Raw genomic sequence first — 19,656 nt, 5'->3', positions numbered from 1 at the left:
ACGATTTATAACCGTAGCAAAATTACAGTTATGAAGTAGCAACGAAAATAATTTTATGGTTGGGGGTCACCGCAACATGAGGAACTGTATTAAAGGGTCGCAGCATTAGGGAGGTTGAGAACCACTGCTATAAAGGATGGGAATTTCCCCTAGATGGCCTTCAAAGGTACCATATGCAGGGGTGGGGAACATTAGCCCTCAGCCCATATAGAGCCCATGAATTCACTTGGTCTAGCCCTGCCATGGCATTAGGGATGAGTTAACTAAATGTTTGAACAAATATATATATAGCACAGGCTAATTTTTAAATTGATAATTTTGGATGGCCCCAGAATGATGTTATAAATAGCCAAATGGCCCTTAGCAGAAAAAAGGTTCCCCACCCTTGATTTAAAGGGACTTTTAAGACAATGATTTACCTTCACTTATGCATATTATTTTGTTACGAAGGTAAAAAGATTCCAAGGTAAAAGAAAGAAATCACTGGCATATGAAATGTCTATCTGCTAGTAGCCGTTATACGTTACCTGTTTTTGTTAGCAAAAGGTTATCCAAGTGCCTGTCTCCAACTCCAAGTATATATGTAATCACACAATATCCAGCTGCAATAACAGTTAAAAAACAAACACACTGTGAATAACACATGCAAACCAGGTTATATGGAGCGCTGAATACAAAAGCAATGTGTGCTGCTTTAATTTCAAATTGCTTACTACTGTTTTTGATTTCTCACCTAAATTCTCAAATTAAATTTATAAGCTTTGACTCTATGAAGTTTATTATTTGAAACTCAAAAGAAATTACTATTTGCAACAGAAAAAAAATCGTGTAGAATTCTGTCAAATTATAAAAGCCACTTGTTTCAAAAGTGAAACCAGGTTTCAGGTCTACCATTTCTCATTTATTAGACATGCATTAAAGATGATGTGAAAAAAAAGTGTCTACAGAAATGCACATAATGAGTCAGTCAACCCATAATCGTGTTGTCTACAAGATAAAAAAGTAAATGCAGGGTTTAAAAAAACAAAACAAAACAAAAACTTTACAGAAACAATTCTGAAGTGCCAGCCAATAGAAAATAAGTGAATTCATTTAAGCAGTAAAGACATTTATGAAACTCACAATAGGACTTATACCTCATTATTACTATTAATCAAAACCACTAATGACTTCTTTTATCAACATTTTATATATCTTAGTCTTCTTATAGAGCATTTTTATGCCTCCCCCAAATCCACATGTTGGAATCCTAATGCCAAAGTGGTGGTATTATAAGGTGGGGCCTTTGGGAAGTCCTTAGGTGATGGGGGTGAAGTCCTCATGAATGGGATCAGTGCTCTTGTAAAAGAGACACCACAGACTCCCTAGCCCCATCCACCACATGACACAGAAGTCTTCAACCCAAAGATGACCCTCAGCTGACCATACTGGTACCCATGGTTGGAATTCCAGCCTCCAGAACTGGTAATATGGTTATAGTAGCCTGAAGGGACTGAGACACCTTAACACATTCTAAATGTGTATGGATATGGAAATCGCAGAGTAGCCTACTTCCCTTCATTCTAACATATCAATGGAAGGAAATAGTCTGTCAAACTTACCACAGCTTTTAACATACGTGTCCATTACCTCAGCACTGATCCCATAGGGCCCATTGTCACTTGGTGCGTATTTTCTAAAAAAGTTCTGAAAAGATAGTATTTTACATGTTAACAAATTCAATATAATTCTTAAATACATTAGGCATTTCGAAACTAAATAATTACCATAGGTATCTGATCCAAAATTTAGTCTGTAATTATAAAATGTGGATTTTAGGAAGCATATTCCTCAGGAATAAGTCTATTGCTATGCTTACAAACTGTTAAGACAAAACAAACAAACAAAAAACACACATATATGCTTAAAGAAAGAAGAATAAATTACTGCTGTATCACCATCCTTAACATATCACTTGTTTCATCTTTCTTCTGAAAGTAAATATGAGGGTTGTGGGTTTTTTTTATATCACACATTCTCCTGAAAATGAACATGAGTTGTTTTTAATTACAGTAAACACTTGTTATCCAGGGGTTCCACATACATAGATTCAACCAGCCGCAGACCAAAAACATTTGGGGGGAAAAATGTTACCTGTTGCAAAACCTGAGGCTTGAAGGGTATGTTAGGTGGTTCCCAGACCTCCGATAGGTTTGATTTGGTAGATGGAGTCACAGACTCAACATATAGTTGTAGCACGAATAAGATTTATTATAGCAATAAGCACCCTCTGCCTAGCAACTATCAAAATTTTAAAAGGAAAGCAGGTTGATTGCTATAAATGATATTATTTCATAAAGCACAGGCACAGCAAACCACCCTTATCAGTTATGGAACAGAGGGAACACACTGAAAGCCAAATTTCCTGATGCAAGCCAAGGGCTGCCTGTGCAATCCATCAGGCCTTCTAAAGACAGTAGCCTTGGCCTGCACAAAGGGTTAAGCAGTCACTCAATGTTCATAGCGAAAAAGCAGCAGAGACAAACTCCAACCCCGGGCAGTTTGATGTTCTGACCCCGAGCTTTTAACCACTGTACATAACTGTACCCCAAACGTAAGAACAGAGTAACCGCATGCTCTGCCAAGAAATCAGAGTAATGCTTTCCTGCACATCTCAACTCCATACTGAATTAGGGACACTCTAAGTCGAAAAAGACAAAAACACACTGTAGCAAATGTCCTCTATCAAGCTCCTGTTGTATTATCTTTCATCTCAGGCGTATCGATTATTCTGTGAGAATATCATTCATTTTTCTTACATAGAGAAAAGGAAAAATTATATTTAAAGGTTAACAAAAATAAACCAGTAAGATATAATAAGAACAAATCCATATATTTAAAATGTAAAAATTCCCAAAATACACATGGCTTAGTCCTAGGATCTACTTGCCTTTTCTTATATTAAAGGAGGCAGAGATGTTGCAAGAGGAGGACAGGGGCTTGAGAAAATAATTGTGCAAAAATGCACAAGCAAGAATATCACTAGAGCACTAAACAAAAATTTGAGATAATCAAACTGTTCATTAATGGTTAAATGACAATATTTCCACACTTTGAAATGTAGCCATAAACTTAAGGCATTTTTAATTTGTTCACCAATTAATTACTGATCTCCTATTATGTCCTAATTATGTCTCATATTTGAGAACCTATATGTCCTAATATGGAAGAATTTCCAACTGTTAGCATTGTTTACTTCTGAGGAAATGAAAACATACTTGCAGGAAAAAGGGTGATAAAAGGAGACTTTCATTTTAACTTACATACTTTTATATAGCTTGAAATTTTTATAACAAGAATATATTCATGAATTCTATAAATCTTTAAATAAGTATCATACCTGAATGCTTCCTTCTGTATCAAGAACTTCAGCAACAGGAACTGACTGGATAAACTGCATGAAGCCTACACAGAAATAAATTCATAGCCCTGAGCTAAGTTATTGATTAAGCAATAAAAATAAAGGTTCTGCTAAGAATAACCTTCATTTGCAAATGTATACACTACATACCTGAATAACTCTAAAATGTCTGCAAACACTATTTAGATTCATTCTGGCGGTTATCTCAAAGGATAAGGTAACTTTTAAAAAAATAAGCTAATTTAATCTGTATGTTTCTCTAGGCCAATTTCTATAATTGTACACAAGGAACACAAAAATGTAAGAGGCCAAACTTCTTAAATCTGGCATAAAAATTTCTTCTTTCTGTATTCTGTATTTTTTAAACTTATCAATTAAAAATTTTGCATTCCACATTTAAAATCACTTTAAGAATCTGAAATTGTGTAATATCAATCACCTAACCTTAAAACTGTATTCTGTTCATTAGCTTTTTATTTAATACTCCATCTTCTACCTTTTAATGGGAATGATAGAAGAAAAGTGTAAATCCTTTAAACTACCAAAAAGAAGAGGGAGGAGATAGTATACAGGAGAACAAGGAGAAAAATCTGGGAACAGCAGGAATATAAAACAACAAACACATTAAAAAAATCAAAGTTGAATGAAGGAAAGAATTTCAGGATCATAAACAATCATGATCTGGTTTTGGAGAGCCTCATATCAGCTATTTGCATGCAAATTAAGAGATTGAATACTGTTAGAATATGAAATGTCTCATCCATTACTATAACATAAACACGAAATAGTCTTCATTAATTCACTTACAATTTGTTATTGTTTCTTTACTATGTAGCAAGAACTTTGCCAGGTAAAACATAGAGCCTTGACCATGCCTTCATAGACCAAGCTTCAAACTTACAAGCTTGCAAGTTTTATTGGGATAAATACTACAGATGGAAGAGTACTATGAAAGAGAATAGTGTACAAGCATGTCAAACTCACAGCCACTGGGCCGCATGCCTCTTTTAAATAACACGAGTTTGACATTCCTGGGTAGGAGACCTAAATTACAATAGAGAACAGAAGGCATCTGGCAATTTGAGCCATGTTTTGAAGGATAATGAGTTAACAGGTAAAGCTGTGGAGGAAAGAATGTAAAAGATAATGAACACAGCATATGTGAAAGCCTGAAGGCTGAAAGACCACAGTGCATGGAGAAAAGGGAAGGTGGCCAGTGTGGCGAGAGCCCCAGAAGCAGGGGTGAGAGGCAGAGGACAGGCCTCAGGGGCAGGTGCAGGGGGAATGTCCCTCTGCAGAACTAAGCTGTGGCTTTTGCCTTCATCCCAAGAGCAAGTGAAAGCTAATAAATCAATTTAAGCAAGAGAGTCAAAGACCAGATCTGCATTTTCAATAAGATCATTCTGAGAGGAAAATGAGAAGAAGAATTAAATTATCAAAAAGATTTGGAAGTGGCTTGGGAAGGGCAGGAAACCTGAGATAACTTGTTTCTCTGGGTATCTAAAGGTATGCAACTCTAAGAGAAACAAGACTATGGAATTCACAACAGGCGTTGCTAGGGAATCTCGCTCCAGCTTCCAGAGGATATTCAATGTCAAAAAGCTGTGGATGCTATCAATCCATATAGAAAATTAGGTCATTAGTGGCTTTTATTAGCAGAGCATAGTACAAAGCCACTCTAGTAGTAACTCTGAAATGATGATTTAGGACACAGATTGCCATGTAAGAAATTACTGTGAATTATAACCAGGTTTGAATGCAAAGAAAGGTTTTAATTTTTCTTCCAAATATGATGTTTAATGATTGGAGAGGAAGAGAGGCAGGGAGAGAGGCAGGCAGGCCAGCCCAGCTGGTCTTCGGTGCTGCAAATGAGTTCCAGTTCTAGCATTTTTAATACCTTTCAATTAAAAAAGGAGAAGTATACTCATTGACATTGAAATAGACCACCACAGTGTAAACTAAACTTACCATGTTTTGTACTGGTGGCTAATACTTTATAGGGTGTTAACTTCAAATCCAGATTTTCTTTCCGCAGTAGCTGTTGGTCAAAAGGTAAAATACATGAACTAAATGTAAAGATTGTAATGAAACAGTTTTACAGGCAAGTATTACAGCAGTTTAATAAATAAGAGTCAGGAAGTGAACCTAAACTAAGATTTAACTAAATTCCTTAGTTAATTTAACTTTCATCATCAAAATAAATTTATGAAGCACTTACTGGATGGTGTGCCAATTTTTTATCTTAATCTAAATCACTGTCAGTTTTCAATGAACAGTAGACTTCCTCCTACTAATTTATGCAGGTGTTTTTCTGCTCATAAAGTATTTTAGACTCAGAAAAAAAAGAACTAAAAGCAAATATGTTCCTTTAAAATCCTGGGATAGGGATGGGATTTGAAAATGATCTAGTTGACTAAGAGGAAGGAAATTACTAAATCCAACATTGAACCAATTTAGTTGGGAAAAACTTTTTTATAAAAAGAAACACATGCAGTTTCATTTTATCCCCATCTCAAGAGCCATTCTGCAGTGCAGAAAACAGCTGAATTTGTTCAAGGTCAAGTGGAGACTGCAGAGCTTCCTGCGTTGTACTTGAAATGTTACAAATATGTCCTGTGTCCATATACAGCATATGTACTAAACCAGTTTTCTAAAATGAAATGATGTTCCCCACCAACATAAGGCTATGTTCACCTTGTCCATGAGTGAAATGATTTGAAGAATAAGTTGATCTTGTCGTAAGTCATCCCCATGCTTAAATATAACTGGGTATTTGCCTCCATCTTCTGTCTTAAAGAACAACTGTGCAGGCATAAGGGCACTCTGGAAATAAAAATATTGCTTTCAAATTTGGATATAAGTTAATGTATGAAAACTGACTACACACAGAAGAAAATGCTGACATGTAAGATTTGCCAACAGTAAACAGGACCTGAGAAACAAGATGGTTGGCAGCAAGAGGCATTAGGGAACGCTGGAGAAAACGGTAAGCTAGCTAATAGCCAGGACTATTGGGCATACGGAGCACAAGCCCTGGACTCGGTCATTAGATTTCATCTAATTAAGTGAAAGATTCTGGAGAAAACGTATAGTTATTCTAGAATAAAAAATAAAGGTATTTGAGATCACCCTTTATTTCATAAAAAAGTAATTTAAGTCTCAAAACTGCAAAGCCAGTCACATACCTGCCATTAGAAGCAAGGGATCTTGGCTCTATCTGGTGCATTTTAATGCTGTACTGTTTTACCTCATTTACTCCAGTATGTCTCTAACACTACAAATAATCACGGCGAGCACATCTCCTCTTTATCATGCATGGTGCCGAACTCCTGACCCTCTCTAGTTTCAGATTGCCTTAGCAGCTATGCAGAGGAGGTGTTAGTTTTATCTCACAAGTGAGGAGACAGGAGAAAAAATGTGTGCAAGGTCATCCAGCTCATATGGGGCAGAGCCTGGACCCATGGCCATGTCATTACAATGCCCAGCAGATAATGATGCTGCACAGGTCATGATGGGTCCTGTGGCACAACTGGAGAAGACAGCTACCACCAGCTGGCTGTTTTTAACTATCCAAGAGTTGGCTGGTCAAAGGAAAGCCTAGCATGCCCTTCAGGACTAAAGAGAATTATTGTACTACATAAAAATATGAAGGAGAAAGTTAAGCCATAGGAACAGGTTGAGCAATGTTAAAAAGGTTAACTGGGACTCATATCTAACCAAGTGAACCTATGAACTGAATGAATAATATAAGGTTTTCAATTTAACTTTTTAAATAAAAGCTCAAATGGAAAAAAGTAGGTGTGACTCTTAAAAAGTAGTTAAAAAAATTAAAGATTAAAAAACAACCCAGATATATATAAAAATACTTTACACATTTCGTACTTAAGTGCCTACTGGTAATATAAGATCTGAAATCAAAGCACTGCTAAATAAAGGGTACTTTTCCCCCTAGCATTACTAAATCGAATACAGATATTACCTGCAGTGTTCTAGCTTTAAAGAACTAGGTTCCAATCATCCATGTTAAAGATCCATCATGATTACCTTGAATAGTGTAGCTGTTTCTGGGATTATTCCTCTAATTTTCACCTGGGGTTCTAGAGGCAATGGGATAAGTTCCACATCTGACAAGTTCATCTTTTCATTATCTCCAAGCAATGCCTGTAGTCTCTCATTCTAGAAGAAGACAGGAAGGATTAATTAGGTTAAACTTTTTTAAAAAATAGTTTATAAATCATGGTAAAGACATAAAGACTGATTCCATTAACTTTAAAATATCTGCAAAGCACCACAAAAAATATGTGCCAAGTGAGAGCTTCCAGGGGCAGCATGCTCTAACAGGAGCACTCCTTGGATTATGAAGAGCTGGACTTGCACATGGTCAGGGAACACATTTCTCTTGCTCATCTGAGAATCAGGAATATACTCAAGCTAGACTTAAAGATTCCATTTTTGTTTTCAAATGATATTGAAGCCACAAAGAGAAACGAACTTCATTTGAAGCATAATTTTTGCATGACCAATTATCAAGCAAGAATTTCATGATGCTGCTCCTGTGCAAGTTTTGGGTTTAAAAAGTAAACTCAACCCTACCCAACTTGAACCCTACCATTTATTGTTCATTAACTCTGACTGATCAATCTTCTCCTAAGAAATCATCATTTATTTTCTTCAGCTCACTCCCACACTGCATTGAACCAACATTTCACGTCACAGTGAAATAGCTTCATCACTGAGCAACAGCTGTCCTATTTAGACCAAGCCCTTCCATTCCATTTCAAAATAATATCCATTTCTTTGAATGCTATGAGAGTCATGCACTCTTTGAACAGGCAAGCTTATTCTTTAAGAGGCAAACTGACTTGTCAGTCCCCGCAGCACAGAGCACTTGAACTGTGATGCTACTGAAAGGATGTGTGCCTCAAAGGGAGAGCTCTGAATCAGTAAGACAGAAGTTCAGAAAAATGTTTAAAGGGCCACCAAGACATAAATTAAATTCTTTCCCTTTAGTAAGACCTCAATTCTCCTTTTGAATCGGCAAGTTCAAGTTAAAATCAACTGAAAACTAGTATGAATTTCTACATATCCCCTACAAAAATCAGTAAGTCTACCGAACCAAATGTGCCATCAGACATATCTATGTATTTGAAAACCCAGCGGGTGAACGGTGGAACGACCAGAACAACCAGTCAACGTTAACTAATTTGAATATCTAGTTATACCATCATAAGCAATTTCTAGTTGGTGTGCTCGTAAACAGTAAAATAACTGGAAACAGATAATAAAAGAAGGGCCAGAAATCCAGCCACTTCTTCCTACCTCCACTGCTCTAAGCCCTGGGGTCCAAGCCACCATCATTTCTCATTTTGATTCCTGCAGCAGCCTCCTGCTGTGCCTCTTCTTCAACCTCTGCCTCTTTCAGTCTCTTATTAAAAACAACTAGAGTGCTGCTGCTGACAAGAAAGAAGGCTCATGTCACTCTCCTGTTCAAACCTCCAATAGCTTCCACTCTCACTCAATGTTTAAGTTAAAGTCCTTAAAATGGTGCATATAATGTGTTTCCTCTTTATCCTATTTTCTCCATCTTAACTTTGTGAACATTATTCTATGCACAGATCTCTGCTAGCAATTCTCTCTAGACCTGATCCCCTGTCTCTGAACTCTTGACTCAATTTTTCACCTTTCCCTCTCTCCACTTGCATCTCACAAGCCTGGAGAACAACAGGAACATGGATTGTGTTGTTAACATAGTAGAAAGGCCTGCCTACTATGGGATTAGGTGAAGCAGGGGTGGGGAATGCCCATGGCTGTATAAAAGCCCTTGAAATCATTTGGTCTGGCTCTACCAAGGCATTAGGGGTCAGTTAATTAAATGTATGACCAAATATAGCAGGCTAATTTTTAAGTTGATAATTTTATATGGCCCACAAAAGATGTTTTAAATATCCAAATGGCCCTTGGCAGTAAGAAGGCTCCCCACCCCCGAGGTAAAGATAAGATATCAAGTGAGTCCTTCATATTACGTAAGCTATTGATTAGAAAACAGTGATGCATTAAGAACAGATGCCCAACTGTCCTCATCAAGCAGAAGCCTTGCTGTTGAGAGAAAGATCAATGCACAGGCCATGCATCAGAGTCAAAGCCAGTGCTGTCCGAAACAACTGTTCTGCAACCCTGGCTAAGCCACTCTGGACCTTCACTTTCACAGATGGATTCTAATCTAAATGATCTCTAGAGACCCTTTCCATGTCAAATGGGTTATATTCTAGGATGCTAAGATTCTAAAATAAGAGCCAATAAAACACTATAGGTAAAATATAGACTCAAAAAATATGGGTACACATCCCAATGCTAATTCTTGCTGAGGACACTGGACAAATTAACTTAACCTCTCTATTCCTACTTTTCCTTACAGCTGGGAAAATAATAATAGTTCCTAACTTATAGGGTTGTTGTGAGGATTAAGTCAATATATAAAACTCATAAAATAGAATCCCATACATAATCAGTATGCTTAAGTGTTCCTATTACTAAAATTAAATAAGTTTTTCATAAAATATATCAACCCAAAAGAAAGTACCAAAACTCAGAATTTTATGACATCGAGACATTATTAGTCATAAATAAAAAGCAAGTCCCATAGGTTTTACCTTTTTCTTACGATTTCCGCTTTCACGCTGCACTGCCTTCATTAGATGCACCAGCCGATCTACAAACGTCTGCTGTGCAGCCAGCAAGGAGCGCATAACTCTGACAGACTTGTCACCCTGAAGGTATTCAACGGGAAGGAAAATTAGTTCTATGCAGCATAATGATCAGGGTTTCTTTAATAGCATGGGCAATCTTTATTTATTCTTCTAATAGCTGCAAACTTCAATGCACAGTGTAATTGAAAAAGATTAATTATCTTGAGTCAGAGATGAGAAACCTGCGATCTTAAACAACACCAGCTTTTCCACAGTTGAAATATTAAGTGAGTCTTCAGCAAGTACTAGTCAATCAAAAATAGCACTTTTTTTTCCTCACAACCATGTAACAAAATAGAATTCATTCACACAAAATGATTCCACTCATTGAATCAATAAATTTCTGGATGCCTATGATGTCTTTAGCAATGTGCTGGGGACATGGTAGCAACAATATTGGTAGAACTAAAAATCTACCAAATAAAAGGTAAAGTTCTCAAATAGCAACATTTTATATGCTGGCTTAATAAAATAAAAGTTATAATAACTAAATGCTATAAAGTCTTAGTGATTCCCAGTTCATAAAATATTATAAAATACAGTGAATTTTCCAATTACACTGATAAGGACAGCTGGGAAAATACTATCACCCTCATTTTGAAGATGAAAAGATGTAAGCTCAGAGGAACTGAGATTTCTTCACAGAGTGACAAATGCCATAAGTGATAGAACTGAGATTAGAATAGAGCACCAATTTGCTAATTAATTATTTGCTATTTGCTAATCAGTTTGATGTAGAGACACTGAGCTCTGAGGACTATATAAAAGTTTAGTCTCAAAGAGTTAAATAAGAGTTGATTTAAATATTTAATAAGATGAAAGATAAAGTAGTATTTCTGAAAATCACAGATTGATGTGCTTTCTTTTCATTGCTGTGCACCATATTTTCTCTTTAAATGACCAATGCTAGGCTGTGAGTTTTTAAATTTATTTGAATGGATTATATATGATGTACAGTATGAAAATCATGCATCTATACCAACTTGCTTGTTTCATCAATAGCGAAATTTAGAGGGGTTGTCTGCCTCACCTTGGTACAACTGCTGGCTGAACTGTGACACTGCTGTAAGAGTCACAAACACCAAGGGAAAATGGATTTACATACCATCTCTAAAAAATGTTTAAGAAGGAAAATATATGTTATATGGAAAGTTTCTGCAATATGACCACTGCCAAACTTTTTTGGAACATACTTAGTTTTGAAAATAAAAATAGTAAACAGAGGTAGAAATGGAAAAGCAAAGTGTTGGGGTTTTTGGTTCCATGTATAGGTTTTTTCATTGAATCGGGGATCAACAAAATTTCTGTAAAGGGCCAAGGAATAAATTCTTTAGGCCCACTGGGCATACACTTTCCATTCCAACTATTCAACTGCTAAGGTAGTGCAAAACTGGCCATAACGAGTATGAAAACAAAAAGCATGACTAGGTTCCAATAACATTTCACTTAAGAACACTGAATTTGAATTTCACATAATTTTCCTATATCACAACAAATAATATTCTTCTTTTGACTCTTTTGAACCATTTGAAAATATAAAAACCATTCCCAGCTCAAGGGACATATCAAAACAGGCAACAGGCCAGATCTGGTCCAGATTTGTCACCCTATGTTAAACGGTTACCTTCAACAATGCTTGGCTGAATCGTCTCATCACATTCAAGTACATCTCATGGGTCTTTGGGTCTCTCTGCTGAGTATCCTGATCTTCACATTCCACTATCACATACCTTAAAAATATGTTGTCATTCAGATGATGTGAAATGAATCTCAGGTTCATTTTGTAAATATTTATGCCTTTCCACTAAAAGATTAAATCACATTTGCAAAAATAATAAAATGGAAGTAATGAGGTATTTTATCATCACTCTTTTAAAAGTGGAAATATAAAGGCCAACATATAAAACCATCTATAAAAGGTAAATAAATAACAGTAACTAATTCGCACAATATACTAGATTTTCTAAAAATTTTGGGATAAAAAAAAAACGAGCATTTTTTCCTATACTTTCTGAGGTACAGAATTGCTGGGTCATATGAGAGTTCTAGTTTTAATTTCTAAGAAACCTCCACACTGTTTTCTGTAGTCACTGCACCAATTTACAGGGGTTCCCAACTTTGTAAACATGGCCACATTTATGCACACAGATGCATAAATCAAAAGTTTCAATGGATTATAGATGATATACAGTATGAAAATCATGCATCTGTACCCACTTGCTTGTTTCATCAATAGCGAAATTTAGAAGGGTTGTCTGCGCCACCGTGGTACAATTAGCTGACTGTAGAGCTAAAATCGGAACACAGGACATTGGCCTCCTCTGTCAGAATTCTTCCTGTCCTACTCAGCTTACTCCCACATTGTTTTGTCTTGAGAAGCCACAAAAAACTTTTCAACCTTGTTAACTAATAGTGTTTTACAAATCTCAAGTCACAGCCACCGTATTTCCTTGTACTATTTCTGGGAAAGAGTATATTCAGCCATGTAGAAGGTAAATTTCATGAGAGCCGAGAGCTTACCCTTGGCACTTCCATGCCTGGCACCTAATATTCAATATATTATTGTTGAACGAATAAATGACTTATCTCATGGATTTAACCATATTTCTAAGTTGATAATTCTCAAATAGGTAAATACATTCCTTTTAACACATCTACGGGTTAATTTTGATTTCATTATGTGGTCTGCTTTTACTTGCAAACTTGCACTGTGCCCATTTTATGCATTCACACTTCAGTCAGGTCAATCCCCTGACTACCCCGTTGTGCTTCTGGTCATGTTGCAGTACTGTCCACAAACACCTTCCCATTTCCACCTTCCCATAGTCTACCCATCCTTCCAACAGAGGGCAACACCCTATCTCTTTCAGGAAGTCTTCGCATGTCCTAACAACTTCTTCCTGTGTGTTTACACAGCAAACTCATTTACAAATGAGCAATACTGATGACCACCTTGTGCAGGCTCCTTGCTCTCCTAGACCACCAAGTAAACACAATGGCCACAGAGATTTCGTGTGATTGAGGGTATAGATTGGTGCTCAATATAAAGGTCAAGGATCAAACACCTCTCTAAATCATTTAAGCCAAAGTTCTGCTGCACAGAACAGTCCATATAAAATAAAAATCACAGTACCATTTCCAAATATGAAGGGTAGATTTAGATCATGACTAGAAAATGTAGATTTGAATCATTTCTGAATTCTCTGTTCAGAGCAGTAAGCTAGATTTTACAAAGCACTCCAAGGTATTCCCTTGAAATCTGTCATCTTCAAGTAGAAAGGCAGACAAAACTGACCCGTTTCCCGTTGTAAGATGACATCAGTGGACTACCTGTTTCCTGGCAATTTTGTTTTGTGGGGTAAATAACCTTTATTACCTTGAAAAGTCTTAAAAGTTAGAGAAAAACATGTCAAAGCATCCAAAGTTTATTTTCAATTCCATCATACTGGAATAGCTATAAAAATAAAACTCTGAAACGATTTATAGATCCTGATGCCCAACATTTCACAGATCGGAGACTATAACTTCTCTCTGTGGCTTAAAAGGTTGACACTATTCATTTTAAAAGGATTGTCTGCACAACAATAGGCCCCTAAGGGTTCAGCTAGAGCAGAAATCCCATTTAAATCACTAGAAAGGGAACAAATGAAAAAGGAAATTCAAAATGTTCAAAAGGAAATAGAACAATTAAAATGTATATCTGGCCTACTGGACAGTTTTTCTAAACTCAGTCAAAAACAAAACAGTCTTTTGTTTAATTCTATCATAGAAAGGAAAATGCCTCATTGTTCTTAAAAAATAATGAACTTTCAGAATGGAGATCTATTAATTCGTACTGTTTAAGTAAGCACAGTAAATTGAGCAGTAAAAATTAGAGATTATTTCTATAGTTAAAAATATATCAAGTAGGTGGAGAAGTTTTAAATGTTCTCTCAATGTCCAGAGGCTTCAGGCAGGGCTTACCCAGCTGGCTCTTCCCTTTGTTTGCTCTGCAAAACTAGATAAGGTTTCCTTATCTAGTGTTTAATCCTAGTGTTATTTTTTATTGAACCAAAATATTTCTCTTAGTGGCTTAGTCTTCTTGTCCTTTACACTGTAGGGTTTTGTGACAGATAAAGGGAATCATGCTTCATATTAATTATATCTTAAAAAGTGAATTAGTCTTCCTGTGCCTTAGTTTCTTCCTTTCCTTCAACTCAAGAGACCATAAAATAGAGGTATTTAATACTTGCCCTATTTAACTTCACAGGAGCAAATAAGAAAAGGTCACTGAAAATACTTTGTAAATGGCAAGTGCTAGGTAAATGATCTAATCTTCAGGTTCTACCAAGTTCAATTATATGATGACTTTGCCTCAGTTTCCTCGTCCATAAAATAAGTAACCTCACATTCCCACTTTCCATTTCTGTATGCTTCCGATGTTTTGGTAAATAATGTGAAAATACACACTCCCAAGGGACTATAAAGCATCATACTTAAACTCAGATACCATAAAAGGCAAGCAGACATCAAACTGAAAAAAACAAACAAAAAAAACCACACTCATTACCTTAACCTGATCTTAGATACTGGAAAATTAGTGAAAAGAAGAGAAATGGTGGTGCTAACAAGCATTCACGAGCACAGTTGTAAAGGAATACAGCTAGATATAAATACCATACTTAGGCTTTTGATGGTTACTCACACGTTATTTTAAACTGACTTAATGTTTATGATATTGGGAGGGGAGGGGCCTACAGAAAATAAACAGAAAATTATTTTCACATACCAGTATAAGTAATTAGCCAGTGTTGAGTTTTTGCAGGCTCTTGATATCAAAAAGGTGCAGAGATCTTGCTGAAAGAATTAAAAGAAATGTATATATGTATATGTATATATATATATATATATATACATATATATATATATATATATTACCAACTGCTATTAACTGTTTGATATCTAAACACATATTCGTTTTAAACATCAGGGGTGTCAAAGATTCTTCTCAAATTAGAAGTCTTAGGGAGAAATTTAACAATACACACTAGTGCTTCTGCAAATGCACTTCCGAATGCACTTTTCAGAGTAGCACCAGCCAAATAGGCCTGTTTTACCTCAAAAGTCAGTCTACTTATCTAAAAAGATTTAATTTTTCTATGAGTTAAGAAACAGCTTTGTAGTGTATCAACCTTAGTATCAAAGCCACACATTTCTACAGTGTAATCACAAACACCAAAAATTACAGTAATGTTCATAAATATGTTAGCAATAAATATTGAGTTTCTTTAATAAAATACTGAAGCCAGTTTATTTTTACATTGCATATGAATCTATTCATATGCCCAAAGCACCAATAAAAAGCCTCGAATTGAAGATCATCTGGTGCTTTTTGCTGAGAGGAAAAGTCATAAACATGCATCATAAAACAGGTTATTCAATAAAGTTGTAATATTTGGTTTATTAATCAAAATCAATGTTTTAAAAGCCACCATAGGCCCTGGCTGATGTTTCTCTGTGGTTAGTGTTGGCCTGCAGACTGAAGGGTCTCAGGTTCAATTCGCAGTCAAGGGCACTTACCTGGGTTGCAGGTTCCATCCTGAGACCCAATGGCAGGAGGCAACTGATGTCTCTCTCTCTCTCTTTCTCCCCCCCGCCCCCTCTAAAAATCAATGGAAAAAAATACTCAGGTGCTAATAAAAAAAAAAAAATCCATGTTTCAAAAACCATTCTAGGCCCTGGCTCGTGTGGATAAGTGGTTAGAGCACCATCCCATGCATTGAAGGGTCTCAGGTTTGTTTCCTGGTCAGGGCACATACTCAGGTTGTAGGTTCGATCACCAGTTGGGGCACGTGTATGAGGCAACTGATCGACATTTCTCTCGCACATGGATGTTTCTCTGTCCCTCCTTCCCCTTCTTCCCTCTCCTTTCCTCTCTCTCTACTATCAATGAAAAACATATCCTCAGGTGAGGATTAAAATCAATCAATAAATAAAAATTTAAAAAATGAAAACCACTCTACGGTGTTTATCTGGTAGGATCTCTCCTATAGCAAACTTGAGAAGCTCTGCACTCACCTCCAGATTTTCACCATCTGAACCTTCTTTCGTTTTAGATGCAGGGGGAGGGGAAGACACTGGAGGAACAGGACTGGTTATAATTTGGGAGCTGAAAAAATAATAGGAGATATCACTGATATGTAACATATTCTGTTTGGAACAGCAGATACATTTTGTGTGTTTTTTTTTAGCATATTTCATCTCGACTGTGTCCGGATAATGTGTCGCTTCCTAAGGTGTGTTCTGTGCAACACCAGAGTCACAGTATGCTTTGGGAAAGAGGCCTTGTGGTCAACGAATATAGATAGTAGCTGCTTGGAGATGTGCAAGTCTGCATATTGCTAAATACTATTGTTAAAAAAAAAAAAAAAAAAAAAGCCCATTTTACTTTAAACAAGCATTCCAACATTTCTCAAACATATTTGGTCACAAAACCACCCCTAACAACTTTTATATCTTTTTAAAAATACACAAATTAGTGACCAGCAGACCATGATTTGGGAAATACTGGGTTACAGTGTATATCCTGCCATAAAATCTTAAGCAGACCCTAAGAAAACATTCTAGGTGGCATAAGTAAGGAGGAAGGTAGCATGACTAGAGAGAGAAGGCTCCCAATGTATACTGGGAGAAAATGTAAGGGGTATCTTCTCTTACAAACAAAAACAAAAATTCTCTCTGTTTTTCAGTTCTTCTCCAAATGAAACACAGAAGATAAAAACAGAAGATAAAAACGGCATTAACATAATCGTAAAAAATTTCAGAAATATAATCTTGAGCCCATGTGACAACTGAAATATCTGGACTGATTCAGATTTCCAGAACTCATTCTCAAGACTTTACAAAATAGCTTATTATCACTGGGCCTCAAAGTTCTTGCCCAAAGGTTCCTATTTATTGCAAATTTTAAGATTTGATGAAAAACATAATGGCAAAGTAAAAAGAACATGGACTCTGGAGTCAACTCTACCATTTGCAAGTTATGAGCTTTGGACAATTTACTTAACTTCTAGTAAGTCATTGATATCTAAATTCTGGATAGGAGCATCTGCCTCAGTAGATTACTGTAACAAAGCAATGTATATAGACTACCTCACAGTGTCTGCTACAGAGGTGAGAGTTCTTAATTGTTATTATTGTTACTAGCTGATTTTAATTAAAGTAACATGCTCTTTATTTAGTATAACTACTAAAATATACAATTTTACAATAAAATATTTGAATTCACTAACATGCCGTCCTTCATTTACTTTAACAGTAAATAGTATCTAACACTTACTGAACATTATGTGTCAGACACTTTTCTAAATGCTTTATGTGTATTAACTCATCCAATGTTTCAACAACCCTTAAAGATCAGTTACTATTGCTATCCTCCCTGCTTTTAAGATGAGAAACGGGGGCCACAGAGAATATGCAACTTACACAATGTACACAGCTAGTAAGTGACAGAGTCAAGATTTTAACTTAGGTAGTTTGACTCCATAGCCTGCAAAAACTGTGAGTGCACATGCCATATTCATTGCTAAAACTTCAAACTTAGTACCAACTAGGATTTTGTACATGTAGGGAAAATGGAAAGAAGACAGTTAGAAAGGAGGGAAACTCTCCGATGTGAAAACCAGTCCTCCCTGGATATCCATACCTATCTATTTCTGCAGAATTTATTCCAGAACTTGATGTACTCTCTGACACTGAACCCTGACCATCCTTCTTGGTAGGTTCTAATCCATTCTTTATATCGTCAAAATTTTCATATTTGAGAGCTTGGACCAGTTGTAATAGGTACATCAATAAATCCTGGAAAATAAAGAAATGAGATAATATTAAAAAAACAAATGCAATACGGTTATAGACATAACTTATTCCTAAATATTATGCTAACAATTCACTTTCTCTACCACTTATCAGCTGTGTTTCCTTTGTCAGATCACTAGGATATCTAATCTTGTGGTGTTTCACTGGGTCTTCATCTATAGATGGACAGATCATACAAGCCTTAGGAATGAGGTATGAGGATTAAATCAATTAATAGAAGAAAGTCACAGACTAGTGCCTGGCACAGAGTAAGTGGCCAGTAAATTCCTTGTTTAAAGTAGTATCCAAAAAGCAAAGCAAACACCAAAAACAAACTAACTTTGCCCCACATAATTTTTTCTCATAACTATCAAGTGACATAAGCAACTATTATCACTTGATAGAAAGGAAAATGAGGTGAGAATAATACAGTATGTAGTGTTTCCAAAGACACACACACACATATATATATAGGCCTACAGAGTCAGAGAAAAGACAAAATTCAGATCTTAATATACATCTAATGAATCAATAGTTTTTTTAGCTGAGTATACATAATTCAGTACCGAAGTAAGGGTCAGAGAAAGGGAAATCATGAGCTAACTTAACCACCATAGTATTTATGCTATATTTTTGAAATTTCAAAAAAACAAAACAAAAAAAACCCTAAAAATTAATCGTTGAACCACACTTAGTAGTTTAGAATGCATATAATGTTTCTATTATTCTCTACACCTCATAACAAAAATTATAAATGGTCTATAAAGAGCTCAGTATCTACATGAACACTGATAACTCTAGACACAAACACTTAGCCTCTAAGTTTGAGAAAACAAAAGCCAGACAATCAGAAATAATTATTTGCAACTTTTTTATTTAGATATGAACTCACACTGAGGGATTGTGTTGACTACACCATAGAGGGCTTTATCTAAACTTTATGACTCATGTCAAATATAAAGAATTAATGACTTGAGTGAAGTTTCTAATGAATTTAAAAATAAGTATTTTGATATTTCAAATAAATATGTAATAATTTTTTTACTTGCAATACAGTAAAGACAATTAGGAAGGAGAAGATAATATGCCAAATCACAATGCTAAGAACTGCTCTTTAATAGGAGAGTGAATAACATCCTGTCCTGATAAAATTATACAATATCTGAGATTTTCCTCAGGGAAGCTAATGAACGGGAGGGAACAGGGAGGAGAGAGTAAGAGGTGTTATAGATGAAATAAGATTGGCTATGAGTTGGCAATTGTTAAAGATGTGTACTTTAAATGCAAGCACTTACTATACTATTTACTTTAGTGTTTAAACTTTACAATAATTAAATACACACATGCAAATATCAACCTTAATAAAGGCTGAGCTTTGCTTCTTGAAATTCAGATACCACTACAAATTCATAATGATTTAATTGTGTTTAATAAAGATCTTTGATAAAGTTCTATGGGATCAGCATTCCTAGATATATACTGAGGTTTGAGCATAAGCACTGCAGGCTGGCATAGACTATTAGGTTATATTTGAGAGCACATTCACTCTATAAAAATTCATAAGTAAAAAATATTGCTGGATTAGTCTACCTTATTAGGAATTATTAAAATTCAAGATGCAGCAACTTTGTGTCAACACAGACTGTTCCTCCTTCCCTCGGGGCCTGAGATATA

At 35.8% G+C, this 19,656-nt stretch overlaps 1 protein-coding gene across 1 annotated transcript in view; it reads right to left on the bottom strand.

The window, feature by feature from the left end:
- The window catches only part of PIK3C3 (phosphatidylinositol 3-kinase catalytic subunit type 3), a 71,515-nt gene that overhangs the window by 14,523 nt on the left and 37,336 nt on the right, over positions 1-19,656 (bottom strand). Inside the window, exons 11-21 of the mRNA XM_070421071.1 lie at positions 17,831-17,985; positions 16,204-16,294; positions 14,915-14,982; positions 11,771-11,876; positions 10,051-10,167; positions 7,445-7,576; positions 6,095-6,223; positions 5,369-5,438; positions 3,380-3,444; positions 1,602-1,686; positions 528-602 (exon numbers count right to left, since the gene is read on the bottom strand). Coding sequence (XP_070277172.1) covers positions 528-602; positions 1,602-1,686; positions 3,380-3,444; positions 5,369-5,438; positions 6,095-6,223; positions 7,445-7,576; positions 10,051-10,167; positions 11,771-11,876; positions 14,915-14,982; positions 16,204-16,294; positions 17,831-17,985 — 1,093 coding nt within the window. The remainder of the gene's footprint in view (positions 1-527; positions 603-1,601; positions 1,687-3,379; positions 3,445-5,368; positions 5,439-6,094; positions 6,224-7,444; positions 7,577-10,050; positions 10,168-11,770; positions 11,877-14,914; positions 14,983-16,203; positions 16,295-17,830; positions 17,986-19,656) is intronic.

Source organism: Myotis yumanensis, unplaced genomic scaffold (assembly GCF_028538775.1).
Source record: "Myotis yumanensis isolate MYYU_CA2020_CCGP unplaced genomic scaffold, mMyoYum1.0.hap1 SCAF_7, whole genome shotgun sequence".
Taxonomy (NCBI): Eukaryota; Metazoa; Chordata; class Mammalia; order Chiroptera; family Vespertilionidae; genus Myotis; species Myotis yumanensis.
Note: the sequence above shows the minus strand (reverse complement) of the source record. Positions and strands in the feature narration are given on the sequence as shown.